The following is a 23,651-nucleotide window of genomic DNA, read 5'->3' as shown; positions in this document are numbered from 1 at the left end:
TGCTTATGGTGTGTTCAATAACATAACTGTTTCTTTTGCTAGATTATAAGTACATCACAAGATCTTTCTCAAGACACCACAGCATAATTCTTTAAATAACTGAATTTTTAAGTCCTCCCTTGACATTATACATGACAAAGAATCAGAGTTGCCCTTTGCTTCTTAAGTCCTCCAGCTCATAGACTGAAATGTCCAACAGCCATTCTTCAAAAACATGAAATTATCTGGTACACCCCCAGCAGCAGACAGTGCTCAAAGCACAACTTGGAGCAGATCTAACATTCACACCCATCATTCCCCAATCAAGATCTTACTCTTAGCCTCACTGTTTCCATTGCAGGTTCCAACTGCAAATGTTACCTTAAAGGAAGGGTGTCATAAGGTGAGGGTTACACAGACAGCTTAACTATTCCCCCTGGCAGCTGCTGACACATCTGGGGTCAGGGAGAGCCAGTTTCAAGTACTTTAGGAAAGTACCTTTTGCTGTGCAAAGGTCCCTTTCAACATTATGTTGAAATCAATAGGTGAACCAACCCTACTGGCTAACGGGAATTCAACACACAGCTAAAGTCAAAGCTGTACGAAGAAGACTACCCAGGTACAACCAGACTTCATGAAACACAGTAAGCAGACACTAGGCTATGGGGAAGTGAGTCATGCTGGGCAACTCCAGGCATACCTTGTACATAAAAGCTGTGTGTCATTCTGCTCTACATTTGTCAGGTTCTTAGCACATCTCACCATCTCTCTCAACATTGGCATTACATCCAAAACCACTCCACTAAGCCAGAGAACTGGTTTTGTCACTAGCCAGCAACTGCTTCTCAGAAGCAAACAAAACATTGCAGCTTCAAAGACTGCAGAAAAAGGAGGTGAAACAGTGCTGAGCCTGATATCTCAGGAAGGCTGTCAAGGGCAAAGCCACAAGAACACCCAGTACAGTTGCATGTCAACTACTAGAGCTGAATGGGCTTTATTAGTCCCAGTGCCACAGAGACCAGACTGCAGACTACAGCACATGAAATAGGCTGCACCTTTCAGACCCAGATCACACTGTCAGACAAGCTGCTACATTGCTAGTTCCTCTGTAAGAGAGTAGCAATTAAGATGTCAACTTGATTTGTTATTATTGAAAAAAACAGGCCACATGTGAAATCATACAGCCTTCACATACCTCACCATTCCTCTGTATGTCACTGGAGACTGTCACGCTACCTGCAAGCATGCACTATGGCTGCCCATCATCCACTACTATTACAGCAGAGCTGAACTAGGGACAAGGCCTCTACACACTTCCTTTAACTTCTCCGAGTTCATCTTTCTTCTAGTTACTACCTCAGACTGAAAAGCAAGTGCTCCTTTTCTGTAGGATTTTAAAACTTCTGACGAGAGGAAGTAACCTCCTCACTTTGGCAACTCAACTGGCAAGGAAGCTTTTTCAATGCAGCACCAGTTACCTACAGGCAATAGAGTTTATGCCGTCTACCTCATTTACCAGAAGCAGCTTACTCCAGACTGTACCTACATAAAGGACATTGAAAAGAAAATTCAAAGAGATCGTTTTTAGAATAATTTATATTCCCTCTCCAGCAGGCCATTGCAAGGACATACTAAGTTTGCCATCTCACACACTTATCTTGGGTAACTGAACACTAAGTTACCATGACATTATCAATTTGCTCCAGGAACATTAGTAGCAATGTGTACGAATCCTGCAGAACCAAAGATGTGCACGTCTAACATCCAGGGAGTTTTGCAGTAGTATATCAATCTGGAACTGCATAAAGCCTTGAATGTGTCCTCAGTGTCAAAATATCCCACATAAGCAATAAGTATCTTGCTTTTATTGGCAATCCTGTAGTAAAATCCTAGCACAGACCAGGCACCCGCATTAACTTCAAGGTGCAATGGGAAAAACGATTCCTCTGCCATATGCAACACCTTATTTTAACTATAGAACTGGCTAAGGCACATCAATAGCAAGCTAATCATGAAATGCACCATTTCCAGAGACAGTCACACTTTAGATTCAGGTAGCATTTGAGTTTATAGCACACTAGCCCTTCCTGATGCACCATGAGCATGCACTTATTAAGATACCATTACTGCAGAAGGCACTGTCAGTAAATAGAATTGTTAAGCACTGCACACAGTAATGCTACAACAGGATGCCAGCCACATTTCATCACCTCCTTTCCAAAGAGGGTTTAATTAAACTAGTGTCTTCTGACTAATCAGATTTGATAGGCTATTCAGGGACCACTGTTACAAGCATCTTGCTGTTGCTCTGTCCTGCTAGCTGGGGGGAATATTTGCAGCCAGTTAGAAGGTTACTGATGTTACTACTGTGCTTCTGGGCCTGAACTGTATTTGCTTAGTCAAAGCCATTACACTGTGCAGTAAAGGTTTGCTTACCTTTGTTACCACTCTTTTAGAGATTTAAAGGACTCGCTCCCAAAGCCTTACTCCAAATCAGCTAATGGACGACTGCAGCCCTATCACTGTTGCCTTTGATCTCCAGACTACAGAACAGGATGTTGAAGGGCATCTGGGGGAATAGCGCGTAGGGGCACAAATTTTGGTCTGATCCTTTACTGCACATTTTAAATTTACAAAGAACATACTCTACTGCATGTAATCATTTTCAACACCTTTCCTGGGCTAGGGAAACAAGTTAGTTGCATAGTACTACAACGTTTTCTTACAGCCACCTACAAGCTCTCTTCTATAAATGTAGACCTCCTTAGCCCCATTCCCTTATTCTTGGTTCTGGCTAACCCTCTGAAGGGAAGATCAGGGCTACAAGTGCCTAAAAGTTATAAGCAACTTTAACGTCAGCAGCCACTGAAGCAACCTGATGTGAGCTCTTCCCTTCCTGTCTGTATGTTCATTTTTCACTTAATACCGAGGCAATAGGACAACATTCTTAAAACCAGCCAGCTAGAGGAGCACAGTATAGCAGAGCGCAGGACGAGGGCAGAGGACCTCGGAGTGATGATAGAAGGGAACAGGGAGACAGAGAAACAACCACAACAAAAAACTAACACAAAGATGCAGAAACAGAGAAGTGACAAGACAAAACTGATGACAGAAACAACTGGCACAAAGAGAGAGAGATGACAAGCTGGAAAGGCTTGAAGGGAGAGCATAAAGATGACCAAGACAGCCCACCTGGCACATCACCACTTAAACCTGAATGACTACTTAGCTGTGCTGCCAGACAACAAGGAGAATGCAGAGAAGCATGACTTGGTGCAGTCAAGCAATACCAAAGGGATCATCTAATCAACAGATGAGAAAAAAAATTTACTACCAAGAGTAACTCATGAGGAGCTGCTGGGAAGTTGGGGCGTTTTTAAATTATTATTTCCATGTTCCTTCTAGTGGTGTTTTCCCCTGAAGTTTATATCTACATTCCTTTTCTTCTGAAAGAGCTCCGACTGGTCAAGTTGGAAGCATCCTATCACTAATGGTACCTGGAACAGCTTTCTCAGTGATAACTCAAGCCAATTTAACTATTTGTCAAGAAGAACTGGTCTCTTGTTGCTATATCCCTCATTTTGGGATGCAAGTATGTCTAGATTCCAGACCACATGAATTCCCTGAAGTAACTCCCACCTAAGATTCAGATAAATGAGAAATGTATTTATTATGGGTCAGAGGAAACCAAAATGCCTCAAGTTATCAACCATAATCAATTCAGCACATCTATGATCTTCAGAGAAGAGAGACCTGATCTTGCAACTTCCATTTTGCCTGCTAACACACATTGTGTTGTCTAAGTACACAGGACTGAGGATACATCCATTCACTCTGAAAACTACAAAGTAAAGACAAAGAAAAAAAATTAGAGAGATTTTTTTTGCTGCCTATATTACATTAATGAACTACTACTGATTTTACACTGAGAAACAGTGAAAAGCAGTTTGATTCAAGTGACTGATTTCTAATGCAGCACAGGTATTCCAGATTTAGACAGCGGTTTAAGTTTTTACTATAACTACTTGTTTCAGTGCAAGTGAAAGGCTATAACCAACATCAGGATTCTGCATATAGCCTCATACAACAAAAATAGAAGTAGACAGCACCTGTTGCTAAGATAAAACAAAAGTTAAGATTCTCATATCAAAGCTTCCCACCTATGTAAGCGTTCAATTATTGCTACGTATGTGAGATCTCTTACGAGACTGACAGTAAAAAGCTGATCACAGAAGTTTACTACAGTACAAAACAGATTCCATTTTCATTTACTGCAGTCTCCAAATAGATAACATCACCCCAAAATCTGCAGCAACTGCTTCTGCTTTGTACCTCTAACGGTTCTGCAAACGAGCACAGTCAGCTGCGTGGAAATACTCCCTTTTCATAAAGTACGATGATGTTGAACCACTGATAACAGCTCTTTGGATAAAGTCATCGTAAAACTAGATTTGACACATTGCAACTATATCGGGGGGGGGTGGGGGGAGAAAAAGCATCACTTTCACTAGTCTTAACAGAAAAAAGTTTTAAGTATATCTACTGCAATCCAGGAAATAAGGTACATTAAGGTTCTTGTTCTATTTTAAGATCAAAAAGAACAAACCAGACATTCCTCGAAGCAAACACTGGTATGGAGTTTCCATTCAATTTTCAATGGCCACTGGTTAAAACAAATCTAATTATATGTCTTCATCTCATGGGCTAAGTACAAGTGGTCACCCTACATTTAACTAAATGCAGAGTAGGTATTGTGATGACAACAGGGGATGGAGGGAGGAAGGGATAAGATATCTCTGCTGAAAACACACTCCATGGATCAACAATCCAAGCAACTGTGATGAGAATGCTAAATTTTGAAGGACAGCCTGTAATACCAAACTAATTCAGTTTGTTATTTCCAGTGTAATAATTGAGGGGCAGAAGGACAGGAACCAATAAAACAGCACTTTAAAACATTTCCAGAACACACGAGTAGGAAGGACAGGGAGAAAAGAGACCCTGAAGAGTAGGTCTGTGTGCAGATCACATTATTGGATTAAAAGACAACACTTCTTATCAATGGCAATAACATCCATTATGGGGCTTTACACGCAGATATTTGATAGCATCTTCCTAGCAGTGACAAACATTTGGAGAAACTTATTCTTCAAATTGCACCGTTGCTTAACTTGACATAGTGGGCCATTAGACCTTCTGCTTCAGTACGTATCAATCAATGGGAAGTTAAAGCAAAAGACAACTCTTCCACAGTGTCATGGTTTCAACCCAGCCGGTAACAAAGGACCACACAGCCACTCCCTCACTCCTCCCACCCCCCTCTGGAGGGATAGGGAGGAGACGGAGGAGAGAAAAGAAAAAAAAAACAACCCTTGAACCTCCAGGGTTGAGATAAAGGCAGTTTACTGGGACAACACAAAAATAAGGTTACAACAACAACAACGGTACTAATGAAAGAGTATACAAAAAGAGTGATGCACAGTGCAACTGCTCACCACCCGGGGACCCGATGCTCCGCCACTTCCCTCACCCCCCCCTCCCCCTTCTGGCCTGCTCCCCATTTATATACTGAGCATGATGTCACATGGTATGGAATAGCTCCTTGGCTAGTTCAGGTCAGCTGTCCCGGCTGTGCCCCCCTGACCTCCCAGGTTCCTGTAAAAATTAACTCTATTCCAGCTGAACCCAGGACATTATCCACCCCTTATTCTATACTATCTACATCATGCCCAGATCCTACATTTTCCAATCAACCAGTACCACTTTCCTTGTCTTATATATAAGTATATGGACTGCCCCCCCCCCCCCCCCCAAATAGTATTCCTTTAGCCTGTGGGCTATCCCTCTAATGTGTCCATCAATTTTATTTAGTCCATGACTTTGGGGCTCCATCTGTTGTAACAGTTCTTCAGGATAAGAGAGATGGTGTGAGATGTTGGGTTATTGTACGCTACCTTTGGAACTTGTGGCTAGTACATTTGGTGCAACCCACGCCCTTGGTCTGCAGGTTGAAGATGTTGATCTTGAGGAAATTGCTGGGCACCTGTTCAAGTTCTATCACTGTTGTACTTGGCTCAGTTTCAAAGTCCATCCTGCAGTCATTTGGATAATTCTTACAGTAATACCCTTGATATGGCATATAGACACTATAGATACAATGACATGCATTGGCAGGTTATTTAGCAGTTAAATATCATACAGCCCAATTCACTGGCTATTCTCTCCCAAAATCAAATCTCCCTGAGGTACACATCGAACTTCCCCATCCTTCTGCATCACCCACCAGGTGTACCCAGGTCCCTGATCAAAAACAACCCCTTGAATGGGTTTGCCTCTGCTTGAGGCAGGACTAACCCAGACTGTCTTTCCTAACATACTCCTCATGCGCACTACAGGGACTTTATCCCCTTCTACAGTATGTGGAACTCTTGGTTGGGCGGGGCCAGCCCGATTGGTGGATCCTCTAGTATTAACTAACCAGGTGGTTTTCGTTAAATGTGTATCCCAATGTTTGAAAGTTCCACCCCCCATCGCTCTCAATGTAGTTTTCAGCAGTCCATTGTATCGTTTGATTTTTCTGGAGGCCGGTGCGTGATAAGGGATGTGATATACCCACTCAAGGCCATGTTCTTTGGCCCAGGTATCTGTGAGGTTGTTTCAGAAGTGAGTCCCGTTGACCGACTCGATTCTTTCTGGGGTGCCGTGTTGCCATAAAATTTTCTCTTCAAGGCCCAGGATAGTGTTCTGGGCAGTGGCGTGGGACACAGGATATGTTTCCAGCCATCCAGTGGTTGCTTCCACCATTGTAAGCACATGGCACTTGCCTTGGTAAATTTGTAGGAGTGTGATATAGTCAATCTGCCAGGCCTCCCACTGTTTATATTTCAGCCATCGCCCTCCATGCGACAGGGGGTTTTGCCGCTTGCCTTGCTTGACTGCAGCATGTTTCACATTCATGGATAACCTGTGCAATAGTGTCCATGGTCAAGTCCACCCTTCGATCACGAGCCCATCTATGTGTTGCATCTCTTGCCTGATGGCCTGAGGTATTGAGGGCCCACAGAGCCATAAATAGCTCACCCCTACGTTGCCAGTCCAGGTCCACCTGAGACACTTCAATCTTGGCAGCCTGATCTGCCTGCTGGTTGTTTTGATGTTCTTCAGTGGCCCGATTCTCGGGTACGTGAGCATCTACGTGACGTACTTTTACCACTAGCTTCTCTATCCGAACAGCGAGATCTTGCCACAGTGTGGCAGCCCTGATGGGTTTACCTCTGCGCTGCCAGTTGCCCTTCTTCCGTTGCTGTAGCCACCCCCATAGGGCATTTACCACCATCCATGAGTCAGTATAGAGATAGAGCACTGGCCACTTTTATCTTTCAGCAATGTCTAACGCTAGCTGGATGGCTTTCACCATTATTATACAGCAGGGACTCTTCAGCCCGTGTCACCTCTTTCTCTGGTGACATTCCAAAATCTTTGCCTTCTGGCCAGTCCGTGATCACTTCCACAATTCCTGGGTGACTGCGGTTTCCTATGCGAGCCCGCTGTGTGATCAGTGCAATCCACTTATTCCACGTGGCGTCAGTCGCGTGATGTGTAGAGGAGACCCTCCCTTTGAACATCCAGCCCAGCACTGGCAGTCAAGGTGCTAAGAGGAGCTGTGTCTCAGTACCAACCACTTCTGAGGCAGCTCGAACTCCTTCATACGCTGCCAAGATCTCTTTTTCAGTTGGAGTATAGCGAGCCTCGGATCCTCGATATCCCCGACTCCAAAACCCCAGGGGTCGGCCTCGGGTCTCCCCAGGTGCTTTCTGCCAAAGACTCCAGGTAGGGCCATTCTCCCGAGATGCAGTATAGAGCACATTTTTAACATCTTGTCCTCCCCAGACTGGCCCAAGAGCTACTGCATGAACAATCTCCTGCTTAGTTTGTTCAAAGGCTTGTTGTTGCTCAGACCCCCATTTCAAATCGTTCTTCTTCCGCGTCACTTGATAGAGAGGGCTTACAATTTGACTGTAATTTGGAATATGCAGTCTCCAAAAACCCACAACACCTAAGAAAGCCTGTGTTTCCTTTTATTAGTTGGTGGAGACATAGATGCTATTTTGCTTATCACATCTGCAGGAATCTGACGACGCCCATCTTGCCATTTTACTCCTAAGAACTGGATCTCCTGCGCAGGTCCCTTGACCTTACTTTCTTTTATGGCAAAACCAGCCTTCAAAAGGATTTGGATTATTTTCTTCCCTTTCTCAAAAACTTCTTCTGCTGTGTTGCCCCATAGGATAACATCATCAATGTATTGCAGGTGCTCTGGAGCTTCACCTTTTTCTAGGGCAGCCTGGATCAGTCCATGGCAAATGGTGGGGCTGTGTTTCCACCCCTGGGGCAGTCGATTCCAGGTGTACTGGATGCCCCTCCAAGTGAAAGCAAACTGTGGCCTGGACTCCACTGCCAAAGGAATGGAGAAAAATGCATTAGCAACGTCAATTGTGGCATACCACTTAGCTGCCTTTGATTCCAGTTCATATTGAAGCTCTAACATATCTGGCAGAGCAGCACTCGGCGGTGGCGTGACTTCATTCAGCCCACGATAATCTACTGTTAGTCTCCATTCCCCATAAGATTTCTGCACGGGCCATATGGGACTATTAAAGGGTGAGTGAGTCTTGCTGATCACTCCTTGACTCTCCAATTGGCAAATCAGCTTATGGATGGGGATCAGGGAGTCTCGGTTGGTGCGATATTGCTGCCGGGTCACTGTCGTGGTAGCAATTGGCACCTGTTGTTCTTCAACCTTCAGCAACCCCACAACCGAAGGGTCTTGGGAGAGACCAGTCAGAGTAGGCAGTTGTTCCGTGCCATCCGTCTCCAATTATATTGGTTTTGACTGGCAAGGTTTTGGTAGCGGGGGGGGTTACAGGGGTGGCTTCTGTAAGAAGCTGCTGGAAGCTTCCCCTGCCGAGCCAATCAGTGATAGTGGTAACGCCTCTGTGATAACATTTTTAAGAAGGAAAAAAAAGTTGGGACAGATAGAAACAGCTTCCGGAGTGAGGAATGAGAACACGTAAGAGAAACAACCCTGCGGACACCAAGGTCAGTGAAGAAGGAGGGGGAGGAGATGATCCAGGCGCCGGAACAAAGATTCCCCTGCAGCCCGTGGTGAAGACCCTGGTGAGGCAGGCTGTCCCCCTGCAGTCCAGGGAGGTCCACGGTGGAGCAGATATCCACCTGCAGCCTGTGGAGGACCCCACGCTGGAGCAGGTGGGTTCCTGAAGGAGGCTGTGACCCCGTGGGAACCCCACGCTGGAGCAGGTGGGTTCCTGAAGGAGGCTGTGACCCCGTGGGAACCCCACGCTGGAGCAGGTTCCTGGCAGGACCTGCGGATCTGTGGAGAGAGGAGCTTACGGAGCAGGTTTTCTGGCAGGACATGTGACCCTGTGGGGGACCCGCGCTGGAGCAGTGTGCTCCTGAAGGACTGCACACCATGGAAAGGACCCATGCTGGAGCAGTTCGTAAAGCACTGCAGCCCGTGGGAATGGCCCACGTTGGAGAAGTTTGTGGAGGACTGTCTCCCGTGGGTGGGACCCCACGCTGGAGCAGGGGAAGAGTGTGATGAGCCCTCCCTCTGAGGAGGTGAAGTGGCAGAAAATAACGTGTGATGACCATAAACCCCATCCCTGTCCCCCTGTGCCGCTAGGGGGGCTTGGTGGTGAAATCCGGGAGTGAAGTTGTGCCCGGGAAGAAGGGAGAGGGAGAGGGAAGGTGTCCTGAGATTTCGTTTTATTTCTCATTACCTTGCTCTGGTTGATTTGTAATAAATTGAGTTAACTTTCCCAAATTGATTCTGTTTTGCCCGTGACGGTAATTAGTGAATGATCTCTCCTGTCCTTATCTCGACCCGCAAGCTTTTTGTTATATTCGAGATCAAGGGGTGGACTTGACCATGGACACTATCGCACAGGTCATCCATGAATGTGAAACATGTGCTGCAATTAAGCAAGCCAAGCAGCAAAAACCCCTGTCGCATGGAGGGCGATGGCTGAAATATAAACAGTGGGAGGCCTGGCAGATTGACTATATCACACTCCCACGAACACGCCAAGGCAAGTGCCATGTGCTTACAATGGTGGAAGCAACCACTAGATGGCTGGAAACATATCCTGTGTCCCACGCCACTGCCCAGAACACTATCCTGGGCCTTGAAGAGAAAATTTTATGGCAACACGGCACCCCAGAAAGAATTGAGTCGGACAACGGGACTCACTTCTGAAACAACCTCGTAGACACCTGGGCCAAAGAACATGGCCTTGAGTGGGTATATCACATCCCTTATCACGCACCGGCCTCCAGAAAAATCAAACGGTACAATGGACTGCTGAAAACTACATTGAGAGCAATGGGGGGTGGAACTTTCAAACATTGGGATACACATTTAACAAAAGCCACCTGGTTAGTTAATACTAGAGGATCCGCCAATCGGGCTGGCCCCGCCCAACCAAGAGTTCCACATACTGTAGAAGGGGATAAAGTCCCTGTAGTGCGCATGAGGAGTATGTTAGGAAAGACAGTCTGGGTTAGTCCTGCCTCAAGCAGAGGCAAACCCATTCAAGGGGTTGTTTTTGATCAGGGACCTGGGTACACCTGGTGGGTGATGCAGAAGGATGGGGAAGTTCGATGTGTACCTCAGGGAGATTTGATTTTGGGAGAGAATAGCCAGTGAATTGGGCTGTATGATATTTAACTGCTAAATAACCTGCCAATGCATGTCATTGTATCTATAGCGTCTATATACCACATCAAAGGTATTACTGTAAGAATTACCCCAATGACTGCAGGATGGACTTTGAAACTGAGCCAAGTACAACAGTGATAGAACTTGAACAGGTGCCCAGCAATTTCCTCAAGATCAACATCTTCGACCTGCAGACCAAGGGCGTGGGTTGCACCAAATGTACTAGCCACAAGTTCCAAAGGCAGCGTACAACAACCCAACATCTCACACCATCTTTCTCTTATCCTAAAGAACTGTTAGAACAGATGGGGCCCCAAAATCGATGGACACATTAGAGGGATAGCCCATAGGCTAAAGGAACACCATGTGTGTGTGTGTGTGTGCGAGGTCGGGGGGGGAGTCCATATACTTATATATAAGACAAGGAAAGTAGTAGTGGTTGATTGGAAAAAATGTAAGATCTGGGCATGATGTAGATGGTATAGAATAAGGGGTGGATAATGTAATGAACGGGTTAACTTTGTTCATGAAATCGGTAAGGGAAAAGAGACACATTGAGAGTTAGCAGATGCCTTGTGTAAATAACAAAACTTGCTTAATTGGTGCGTAAAGGTCACAGGAAGAGGGCAACGGCTATAACTTACTAGCTAAGGAGGGAAAAGAACAACAACTATAATTTACCAGATAACAGGATAGGCTCTGCCAAGACTGCACTTTTCTACATCAAAGGACATTCTATATCAAAAAGACACTCGTTCTTGAGAAGACAGACCGACTCTGCCTAGTGACAGACCTGCACGAATGAAGAAAGAAGCAGGACAAGGCAGAGACTTGCAAGAAAGAGATACATGGAATGTAACTATAACCTAAAGTTGCGAGCTTGTGGCGGAGCACTGCCTCCCCGGCTGCCCAGCGCTGTTTTGCTCTTTTATCGCTTGCTAATAAATTTCACTTTTTTTTCACTACAAATTGGTTCCTCCAATTTGTCACGAGCGTCTATAACAACTTTGGTGCCGTGACTCGGATCCAGGTTCTTTGTTGCGGACCCTCGCAAGCGGGGAGGCGCCCTATCCTCAGATAGCCCCGTCTTGAGGAGGTGCCGTCGCCATACCCTGGACCCACGAACCCCTTTAAATTACAATAACTGAGCAAAAGAACCTGCAAGACCCCTTAAATTTTGTACACGAAGACCAAGCGAAGACCCCAGGAGCGGGTGAGTATATAAGTTGTGAGCCATTTGGTTGGGGTGGTTATCCCGAGGTGCGACTGTGTGAGAGGTCTCTCTGAGATCACGTGAGTGCGGACCCTCCAGTAGTGCAGTTCTCGTAGCCCGCGAGGGAGCGAGTCACGACCGAGGGGAAGTAAGTGTGTGTGTGGAAAAGGACACCTCGGAAGATGGGACAGAGGAAAAGCAAGCCCTCTGGATCCATGGGGACGGGGAAGAAAGATAAGTTACCGGACATACCCCCTGATAGTCCCCTAGGCCTGATGATAAGATATTGGGACAGCTCACCAAAAAGAAAGGATAAGTCTAAGAAAAAGATGATTAATTATTGTATTGAGATTTGGGGTGGGAAACCTCTCAGCAATCCTCATGTACTCTGGCCCGTGTTTGGGTCCTCTGAGGATTGGGTGTGTCAACAATTAAACATATGGGTAAATAATAAAAGACCACCATTCAGCCCGGAGGAGAGTGAATATGCCGCCCTATGGATTCCCCAATCCTGGGACCTGTCATTCCTCTTTGCCTTAAGGGAAAACAGACCGGATAAACCTCGAAAAGACGATGAGGACCCCCTTTGGCCCCCTCACTATGCCCCTCACGCCCTTCCGACTCAGGACCCACCCCAAGGCCAGGAAGTAGCCCAGGCCCGGGAAGGGTTAGATTCGGAACCTCATTCCCCGACCCCGGCACCCCCTCCCAGAAGGTCTGTATGTAATAAAATAAGGCGAGGAAGGGAGGGATTGTTTCCTCTTCGGGAAATGTTAGTGCCTGGTGGGGACGGACAGGGGGGGCCGGGAACAGGGTATGTGGCAGTTCTCCTTAATACAGGGGATGAAAGAGAATTTAAGAAGGAAATGGGGGGTCTGTTAGACGATCCCCTGGGGGTAGCCGAGAGGCTGCATCAATTCTTGGGACCGAATTTGTACACGTGGGAGGAATTACAATCTATCCTGGGCATATTATTTACCATAGAAGAAAGGGACATGATTAGAGGGGCTGGAATGAGAGTGTGGGACCAGCAACATCAGGCTGGCCCGGTGGCGGATCAAAAATGGCCCTTAAATCGGCCAAACTGGAATAATCAGGATCCGGCTCACAGGAATAATATGTCAGACTTGAGAACAATTATAATTCAGGGGATACGGGAATCTGTTCCCCGAGGACAGAATATTAATAAAGCCTTCAATGAACAGCAGAAAAAAGATGAGACCCCGACAGAATGGCTTGAAAGGTTAAGGAAAAGCTTCCAGTTATATTCTGGGGTAGATCCTGCTACTCCTGTAGGACAAGCGTTGCTGAAAACTCAGTTTGTGGCCAAGTCGTGGGGAGATATTAGGAAGAAGTTGGAGAAAATTGAGGACTGGCAGGAACGGGGGTTGGATGAATTACTTAAGGAAGCTCAGAAGGTGTATGTGAGGTGAGAAGAGGAAATGGAAAAGCAGCAGACTAGGCTGCTGGTTGCAGCAGTAAGAGAAGGACAGAAGGGTGTGATAATGAGACCCGGTAGGTCTGGTAGGGGTGATAAGGCCGTGGAATGTTTTTATTGCAGGAAAAGAGGACACATGAAGAGAGAATGTAGAAAAAGGATTCAGGATGAAAAAGCATTCCGGGAGGATTAGCGGGGTCAGGGGCTCTATGTGCTGAGGACCCCTGGTAAGAAAGAGCCCTTGATAACTTTAAAAGTGGGTCCTCAGCGCCAGGAGGTGATCTTTCTTGTAGATACCGGGGCCGAAAGGTCTACTGTGCAATCATTACCTCCGGGATGTAAACTATCCGGAGATGAAATTAATGTAATTGGAGCAAAAGGGGAACCTTTTAGGGTCCCTGTTATAAAAGATGTGGCGATGGAATCAAGTTGCAGATATGGAATCGGAACGCTGTTGTTGGTACCTGAAGTGGAATATAACCTATTAGGTAGGGATTTAATCGTAGAAATGGGGATTCGGGTGGATGTGGAAAAGGAAGAGTTAAAAATCAGGCTTTGTCCCCTTACAGAGGTGGACGAGAAGCAAGTTAACCCCGAAGTGTGGTATACTCCCGAAACAGTTGGAAAACTGGATATCGAACCATTTGAGGTGGTTATTAAGAACCCCGAGATTCCAGTAAGAGTTAAACAATATCCTTTATCTAATGAAGGGAGAAGGGGACTAAAACCTGAGATTGAGAGACTATTGGGAAAGGGGGTACTCGAACCCTGCATGTCCCCTTTTAATACCCCGATTTTACCAGTAAAAAAATCCGATGGTGGCTATCGGCTGGTGCATGACCCAAGAGAAATCAATAAAAGGACTGTCAGCCAGTTCCCGGTAGTAGCAAACCCACACACCCTGCTGAGTCAACTGAGGCCTGAGAACCAATGGTATAGTGTAATAGATCTGAAGGATGCATTCTGGTCATGCCCTCTAAAGGAGGAAAGTAGAGATTATTTTGCCTTTGAGTAGGAAGACCCAGACACTCATAGGAAACAGCAGTTAAGGTGGACTGTACTTCCCCAAGGGTTCACAGAATCCCCAAACTTATTTGGACAAGCCCTAGAACGAATTCTACGGGAATACCAGTTGCAAGATGGGGTTGTGCTAGTACAGTATGTGGATGACTTATTGTTGGCAGGAGAGAATCAGGAGACAGTCAGAAAAGAAAGCATACGGTTGTTAAATTTCTTGAGCCTTCAAGGCCTCAAGGTATCACAGTCAAAACTACAGTTTGTGAAAGAGGAGGTAAAATATTTGGGACACTGGATAAGAAAGGGGACTAAGAAGTTGGACCCTGAACGAGTAAATGGGATTTTATCACTGAAAGCCCCGAGGAGTAAACGACAGATTAGACAATTATTGGGGCTATTTGGGTATTATAGGCACTGGATAGAGAACTTTAGTGCGAAAGCACGATTTTGTATCAAAAGCTAACTATGAATGGACTGCTTAAATGGACTCAGGAGGATGAAGAACGATTGGAGAGTCTCAAGGCCGATCTAGTTAATGCCCCTGTCTTGAGTCTGCCTGATGTGAAGAGACCCTTTTATTTATTTGTGGCCACCGAGGAGGGGACAGCATACGGGGTTTTGACCCAGGAGTGGGCAGGGAAAAAGAAACCTGTAGGTTATATTTCCAAGTTATTAGACCCTGTCAGTAGAGGGTGGCCCACCTGTTTACAGGCAGTCGCTGCTGTAGCCCTGGTAGTGGAAGAAGCGAATAAGATAACATTTGGAAGTGAATTAAGGGTGTTCTACCCCCATAATATTCGAGTTCTACAACAAAAAGCTGAAAAATGGATCACTGATGCTAGGCTTTTAAAATATAAGGAGATCCTAATCCATTCCCCTAAATTGGAAATCGGAACAACGAGCTTGCAGAACCCGGCACAATTTTTGTATGGGGGTCCTGAAGAAGAGTTAACACATAATTGCCTTCAAACCATTGAAGAACAAACGAAAATTAGGCCAGATCTGGAAGAGGTAGAATTGGAAAAGGGAGAAAAGTTATTCGCTGATAGGTCATCTCAAGTAATAGCAGGAAAAAGGAAGTCAGGATATGCAATTGTGGACGGGGGGAGCCTGGAAGTGAAGGAATCCGGACCCCTCAGTCCTAGTTGGTCGGCGCAGGCATGCGAGTTATACGCAGTACTTAGGGCATTGGAACTTTTAAAAAGGACAAAGAAGGGACCATGTACACGGATTCAAAATATGCGTATGGAGTGGTACACACTTTCGGAAAAATTTGGGAAGAATGGGGACTTATTAACTCTCAAGGAAAGGGTTTGGTTCACAAGGAACTAATTGTCAAAACTCTACAAGCAATAAGAGGGCCCAAGCGAATAGCTGTGGTACATGTTAGGGGACACCAAAGAGGAACGACCCCTGAAATTCAAGGGAATAATCTCGCTGACCAAGAGGCCAAGGCAGCAGCACTACCTGCTGTGACTATCACCCCGCCAGCGGGTGAAACGCCGGCAAAAACCCTAAGCCCACAGTTTAGTAAACCAGAAATGGATAAATTGAGGGGAATGGGAGTAGTGGAAAAAGAGGGTAAGTGGGAACTACCTGATGGGAGACAGGCCTTACTAAAAGCACTAACATGGAAAATAATGAGAGGTATGCACTCAAAGACTCATTGGGGTGTCCAAGCATTGGTTGATCAATTCGCAATAAAGTACATGTGTATTGGGGTTTATAATGTAGCCAAGGGAATCGTACAGGGGTGCCTAACGTGTCAGAGGATCAATAAGCAGCATCTTAGGGAAAAAGTACAAGGGGGACGGGAATTGGCACACCGACCATTCGCCAAAATACAGATTGATTTTACTGATCTCCCTAAAGTAGGGCGATATAAACACTTACTTGTACTGGTAGACCACCTCACACATTATGTCGAGGCGTTCCCTACTGCTAGGGCAACTGCCAATACAGTAGTAAAAGTACTTTTAGAGCATATCATACCACGATATGGGAATATTGAAACTATTGATTCAGATAGAGGCCCACATTTCGTTTCCAAAGTAGTAAAAGAAGCTCTAGCCCCCTTTGGAACTAAATGGGAGTTCCATACCCCTTGGCATCCACAAAGCTCCAGGAAAGTAGAACGAATGAATGGAGAAATAAAGAAACAATTAACTAAGTTAATGATAGTAACCAAAATGTCATGGGTGAAATGCTTGCCAATTGCTTTATTAAATATTCGAACTCAGCCCCGAGCGGATACTGGAATTTCCCCATTTGAAATGTTATATGGCATGCCCTATGATATGGAATGCCCAGTCAATTACCCTACTTTAGATGAAGATAGTATTAACCCTTATATTGTTCAGCTGATGAAAAGGAGAGAGCGATTGCGAAAGAAGGGAATGGTGGTACAGAGGCCACCCCTAGATATATCCATACATTCAGTAAAGCCAGGTGATATGGTGTTAATCAGAGCCTGGAAAGAATCCTCTCTCACTCCTAGGTGGGAGGGGCCCTTTCTTGTTTTACTTACCACAGAAACTGCTATCCGGACTGCAGAACGAGGATGGACACACGCCTCGCGAATTAAAGGACCTTTACCCAGAGATCAGTGGGAAGTAGCAAAGACTTCAGAGGACTTAAAACTAGTGATAAGGAAGAAAAAAAGAGCTGCATGAATGAAGGAATCCTTTTGGAAGAACGGTAAAGCCTAGTTTATACCAGTGGTTCCAGGTATCCCCTGAAGATAATTTGCAGGTGGTGAACTTTGCTCCTTGGCATACAGAATGGATACCTCATCAAACCGGCGGAACTGATATATATATATATGTGTGTATATATATATATATATATATTTTAACAGGAACTCCTCAGTACTTACCTTTTTGTTGTGGAGACTAAAGTCCCTAGACCACCGGAATATTTTAGCAGGATTCCGTGTTTAAAACATAGTAACCACAACCATTGGAGTTGGGTGTTTTGTAACTGTGTAAGGTACGGTCAGAAATTATATTGTAGTTCTAGAAGGAGATATTATTATTGTATGAAGTGTCAAGAGTACCAATTCCCCCGTGGAGGCCAATTGAATAGAGTGAAAATTAATAGACTAATTTGTGGGTGGGAATTATTAATACCCAAAACCTGGGAAGTATGTGAGAACGATTGGCCTAAAACTATAAGGCGGTGTGCTATCAGATTCGCGTGGAAGCGAGCTAGACATAGAATGGTTTCTGCTCTTAAATAAAATTTGTGTAAGGAATGCTGGTGGACACACTGTAGCAACAGCCACCCATTCAGGGACGGCTGTACGCAGTGTACCCAAAGGAGAAGGGGACTAAACACGTCAGCCTTATAGGGTGGGGGGGTAGCTACAGGAAATCCCTAACCAACTCAAAGCTCCTATGACCCTGAGTCCTGCGAGTGTCTTGTCATTTCCCAGGTAATATAAAATATTCTGCACAGTTCCTGAGGAGGAGCTAAATCCTGTAAAGGCTTTGCAGGTGGAAAACGCGCCCTTAAGAAATACGACTGCTGCCGAGAAGATGAGAAACCTCGCTGCTCCAGGCACCGGAGTAGGCGAAGTAGGCAGAGGCGTACGGAAAAGGGAATGTGAGTACACCGTGAGATCATTGGCGGGTAATGGCAAGAAACAGACACTTTGAGAGGAGGAATGGACTCTGGGAACCCGACCGGGTATGCCCTGGCAAAGAGATAATCGGGAATTGACATTGACACCTATTGGTATTCCTTGGGGAACTCCACCAGCAATCCGTGTTTGGATGATGTTGCTATAATATTTGCTTGTTGGGCCTACGGTATCTGGCAATATCAGCCATCAACCCTTCGAATGGTCACTAATACAATTAGAACACTCAGTTGTCATACAAAACAGAAATTACCCCAGGTGCTCCCTCTTTTACGGCCCACTTAAGTTCCCTAGTAAGGTCATACCATGGATGAGCCCCCATGGATGAGAGTACTCGAGAATATACAGTTCAGCGTAAAGCCTTTTATATGTGTCCAGCTAACAATCCAGGAAAAGAATATTGCAATCACCCAGCTGAATATTACTGTGCATATTGGGGCTGTGAAACAATAGCATCAGAATGGGCACCGGGGGGGGGGAAGACCAATTTTTAACTGTGGGATGGGGACCATCAGGATGTCAAAAACCCACCTATAGGCCTCAAGGTTCGGTTCAGGGAGGCACATGTTAGCATATTTATCTTAACATTTTGAAACCTGAAGATCTAGGATGGACTATAGGGAGAACTTGGGGAATCAGGTTTTGGGAACCAGGCACAGATACAGGGGGAATAATTTTAATAAGAAAAGAGCCGGTACCCAACAAACCCTCCGTTGTGGGACCGAATCCAGTCATAGCAGAGAAAGAAGATAGTAACAGTATTGTACATACTGTCACAATCTTTCCTAACATAAACGTCACTGAAAATAACACCCCGGGCGTATCAACAAAAATCAAACCCTTGACTCTTGCACCTGGAGTCGGCCCATTGTGGGATATGCTTCAAGCCAGTTATCGAGTATTGAATGCCACCTACCCTAATATAACTGAGCATTGTTGGTTATGTTATGACATTCGACCACCCTTTTATGAAGCTATTGGGGTGGACAGTAGATTTAAGAAGGCCGACAGAACAAATCCAGCTCAGTGCTTGTGGAATAAAGAATCTGGACGTAAGCAAGGGATAACAATGTCCCAAGTATCAGGAAAAGGAAAGTGTATAGGAAATGTCCCAAAAGACAAACGGCACCTGTGTAACACAACTCGCAAATCAGGAGAAATAACAGCTGAGTGGTTAATTCCTGCAGATAATACTAAGTGGATTTGTTCCCAAACTGGGGTGACACCTTGTATATCCCTAAAGGTTTTTAATTGGACAACTGAATATTGTATACAAGTAGCTGTGATACCTAGGCTTATTTACCATCCCAAACATTTTGTTTATGATTTTCAAACTACTCAGGCCTATCACATACAAAAACGTGAGCCCTTTACAGCCCTCACCGTGGCAACCCTCATGGCAGTCGGAGTTGCTGGAGCTGGTACAGGAATAACGTCCCTTGTACAACAAAATCAAAAATTTCAATCCTTAAGGGTAGCAGTTGACGAGGATTTAGCTAGGATAGAAAAGGCCATGACAGCCCTAGAACAGTCTCTCAGGTCTTTATCAGAAGTAGAATTACAAAACAGACGGGGCTTGGATCTAATGTTCATGCAGCAGGGGGGGTTATGTGCAGCCATACGAGAGGAGTGTTGTGTATATGTTGACCATACTGGAGTAGTTAGAGATACAATGGCCAAGCTACGGGAGGGGTTAGAAAAACGAAAAAAAAAGACTGGGAAGCACAACAGAGCTGGTATGAGTCTATGTTTAATTATTCACCCTGGTTAACCACCCTATTATCAACTATTACAGGACCTCTTATTTTATTGATCTTATTTTTGACTTTTGGACCATGCATTTTCAATAAGCTAATCGCTATTGTTAAAGAGCATTTGGAAACTGCACACTTAATGCTACTACGAAAGCAATATGAACAAATCGGGGACGGAGGAATTACTCCTATCCTCGAGCGGGCAAAAGAAGCATTGGATCGATTTAATGAACAAAATCAGGATAAAATAGAAAAGGGGGGATTGTAATGAACGGGTTAACTTTGTTCATGAAATCGCACATGGGGGTAGAGACATTCTCCACAATTACCCCTAAAAGTCTTACTGTCTGTGTATTTTAGATAAAAGTTGTAGCCCTTGTTCAGAACAGAATAGAATCAATTTGGCTAATGGTGTTAAAACAACAATATGACAATTTACGTACATACTAATCAGGAAGGGGGAAGACACACACATTGTGATTAAACGAATGCTTTGTGTAAAAAAAAGAAAAGAAAGAAAAGCAGGGCTTGCTTAAATGTTTCGTAAAAGTCAGGAGGGAAAAAAAACCCACAAATATAACTTACTAGATAAGGAGGAGAAAGACAACAGCTATAATTTACTAGATAAGGGGATTAACTCTACCACAACTGCACATCTCCACAACAAAAGACATTCTACATCAAAAAGACACTTCCCCTTGAGAAGATGGACCGAATCCGCCCAGTAATGAACCTACACTGAGCAAAGAAGAAAAAAAAAAAAAAAAAAGAGAGAGAAACAAGACAAGGTGAAGATAGACAAGGGAAGGGTGCATAAACTGTATAAAAGGAATGTAACTATAACAGAAAGTTGCGAGCTTTTGGCGGAGCACTGCCTCCCCAGCCGCCCAGCGCTGTTTTGCTCTCTTATCACTCGCTAATAAATTCAATCCTTTATTTAATAAAAATTGGCTCCTCCAATTTGTCACGAGCGTCTATAACAAGCTAGGCTTAATAAACTGGCAACTTTAATCATCATATTGGTGTCCTGTCGTCCGGGTCCCTACACCCTACATCTGGCAACCTCCAACGAGATCCAGTAAGGAACAAGAGGGAACACTAACTGAAAAGGTGGGGGAAATTAATGCGGATGCCGGTGGGCTTGAAAGAAAGCGCTGGGCTGCTTGAGAAAGGCAGGAAAATCGTAAGCTTATGTGATAAAAGACAGCATGGGTTTCGCAGCATCTGCGAGGGAAAAGGCAGCCATAAAGACATTTATGAGGCTAGTTGAAAAAACAGAGACAGATATTAAAAAGGACTCGCCCGTAAAGGAGGTGAGCGGTCGGGGCAGGAGATGAGGTCTACGCTTTCCAAAGAAGAAGCAATAGTTAAGCTCCCCCAACATATACTCTCAGAGAGAGGCAAAAAATATGATGAAGCTTGTTTAAAGCGGCTTCTACAATGCAGCAAGGACAGAAACCTTTTAATTAGTGTGGGTACAGCTTTTGAGCTTAGTACCTGGAAAGCTATCGGAACCTCCCCATGGGATGAAATTAGTGACAGGTCTAAAGAAGTTAAGGTCTTGCAACTTTATGGAAATTGATTAAGATAACTCTGCAAGAAATGAAAGCAGATCATAAAGTGTCTGCGTCTGCTTTTGCTGCTCTCTCTCCAACCGCAAGCGAAAGGGAAAAGCAGGGAGAAAAACATAATGCAGCGAGAGAGACTTTTTCAAGCTTGTCCGCCTGCTCCTGTGCCCTTGACTTCTGCTCCACTCCCTGGGACTGCTGATATTAATCAGCCATCTCACAGTTCCCAAGCTTCCCTAACCGTATGCTTAAAGGAAACCCTACAGAATCAGAGAGTGAGTAAATATCTGCCTACGAGAAAACAGCCCCCAGATACCACCGTTCAGCATGAACAAATTATACCTAGCATATGCCCTGATTCAAATAATGCAAACGAGGATTTGGCTACTATAATACAAGAACAAGAGAAAGCTAAAATACATGCTGAAGCTCACACTGCAGCGCTCACGGTAGCATTACGACCGATGGTGCAACAGGGAAAAGGAGACCGCAGCCCACACGAAGATCCCTTAGCATGTTATCAGTGTGGTCAACTGGGGCATCTGAAACATACATGCCCTCAACGCATAGCAACGCAGCCTTGATCTATGCCAGCACTAACTAACGGAAGTCAGTCAAACTTTCCTGGGGTCTGTGACAAGTGCAACAAGTTCGGACACAAAGCTGGCGACTGTCGATCAAGGTTTAAAAAAGACGGAACGCCGTTGACACTATATCTGGGTTTGCAAGTTGCGGAAGCCTCTGTTTATCCACAAAAGCTGTCGCTACACAAAGACATACGAAATATACATGATGTACAAAAACTTGTTGGAGACCTACAGTGGATTCGACCTTATTATGGTATTACAAATACAGACTTACAGCCGCTGCTGGATTTATTGCGGGGCAGCGATAGCTTAACTTCTGCAATACAACTAAGTGCATCGGGGCAGCAAGCCTTGACAGCAATTGAGCAGAAAATCACATCATCCATGTCTGGCAGATACATCCCTGATTTGTCCATAAATTTATATGTATACAACTCAGATCAGGAAGTTGTGGGAATTTTGGGTCAGCGGGATGAGCAACAAAAACAAAACCCACTGGTAATACTAGAATGGATATTCTTGCCTGCTAGCACGTCAAAAATGGTTGTCACTAGAATTGAAGCTCTGGGAATGTGCATTCAAAAAGCAGGGGCAAGGGCGACACAAATTTCAGGGAAGCAAAGGGACAAAATTATTTTACCTATGTTGCTTGATATTGTGAATAATGCCATGATGAAAAATGACTGCCTTGCAGTAGCTCTGATGGGCTTCAAGGGGGAAGTGGATAATCACTACCCCCCCTCACCCATTGTTTAAAACAGTGTTGACAATGGAACCACGCTCTATTTGAAGTGAAAGCCCACTGGAAGCAATTACCGTTTTTACTGATGCTAGCAGCAGAACAGGTAAAGCGGGATTTGTATATCTTCAGGATGGATCTTGGAAATCTGAAGTCATTCTGTCAGAGGGGTCAGTACAGGTGCTTGAGCTATTAGCCGTATGCTCTGTTTTCAAAAAATGGGATAAAACATCTGTCAACAATGTTTTGGATTCTCAATATGTCGTTGGGATAGTCAAACGTATGCATAGATCTTTGCTAAAAACTGTAAGTAATAAGCAGCTGTTTATGGCGCTTTTGAAATTATGGACGTTATTAGAAAGACAAACAGACTTATTTTTTATCAATCATATTCGTAGCCATACAACGTTGCCGGGATTTATTGTAGAATGTAATCGACAGGGAACCAAATTGTTCCCTGACATCGTGTAATTCGTGTTGAATTAAAAGACGACAATAAGGCTTACATACCAATTGGGAAGGGGGAAGGGACACATTGTGATTGAACAAATGCTTTATGTAAATAAGCAAGGCTTGCCTAAATGTTGCGTAAAGGTCAGGAGAAGAGAAAAGACAACAACTACAACTTACTAGATAAGGAGGGAAAAAGACAGTGGCTATAATTTACCAGATAAGGGGATTAACTCTACCACGACTGCATTTCTCCACATCAAAAGACATTCTACATCAAAAGACACTCTCCCTTGAGAAGATTGACTGAATCTACCCATTAACAAGCCTGCAGGAGTGAAGAAAGAAGCAGCAAGACAAGGCGGAGATTTACAAGAAAGGGGTGCATGAACTGTATAAAAGGAATGTAACTATAACAGAAAGTTGCGAGCCCTTGGTAGAGCGTGGACTCCCCGGCTGCCCAGCGCTGCTTGCTTGCTATTCTCAATAAATATATGAATTTTATATAGAATTGGCTCTGTCGATTTA

At 44.7% G+C, this 23,651-nt stretch overlaps 2 protein-coding genes across 9 annotated transcripts in view; one reads left to right on the top strand and one right to left on the bottom strand.

The window, feature by feature from the left end:
• The window catches only part of LOC126035313 (uncharacterized), a 289,711-nt gene extending 272,807 nt beyond the window's left edge, over positions 1 to 16,904 (top strand). Inside the window, exon 2 of the mRNA XM_049793793.1 lies at positions 11,780 to 16,904. Within this exon, the coding sequence (XP_049649750.1) occupies positions 12,113 to 13,363 (1,251 nt within the window). The 5' untranslated portion in view covers positions 11,780 to 12,112 and the 3' untranslated portion in view covers positions 13,364 to 16,904. The remainder of the gene's footprint in view (positions 1 to 11,779) is intronic.
• LOC126035280 (ubiquitin-associated protein 1-like) overlaps positions 1 to 23,651 on the bottom strand; it is a 54,931-nt gene that overhangs the window by 19,999 nt on the left and 11,281 nt on the right. The window lies entirely within an intron of this gene.

Source organism: Accipiter gentilis, chromosome W (genome assembly GCF_929443795.1).
Source record: "Accipiter gentilis chromosome W, bAccGen1.1, whole genome shotgun sequence".
In the NCBI taxonomy this organism is placed as follows: Eukaryota; Metazoa; Chordata; class Aves; order Accipitriformes; family Accipitridae; genus Astur; species Astur gentilis.
This window is presented reverse-complemented; position numbering and strand designations above follow the sequence as displayed.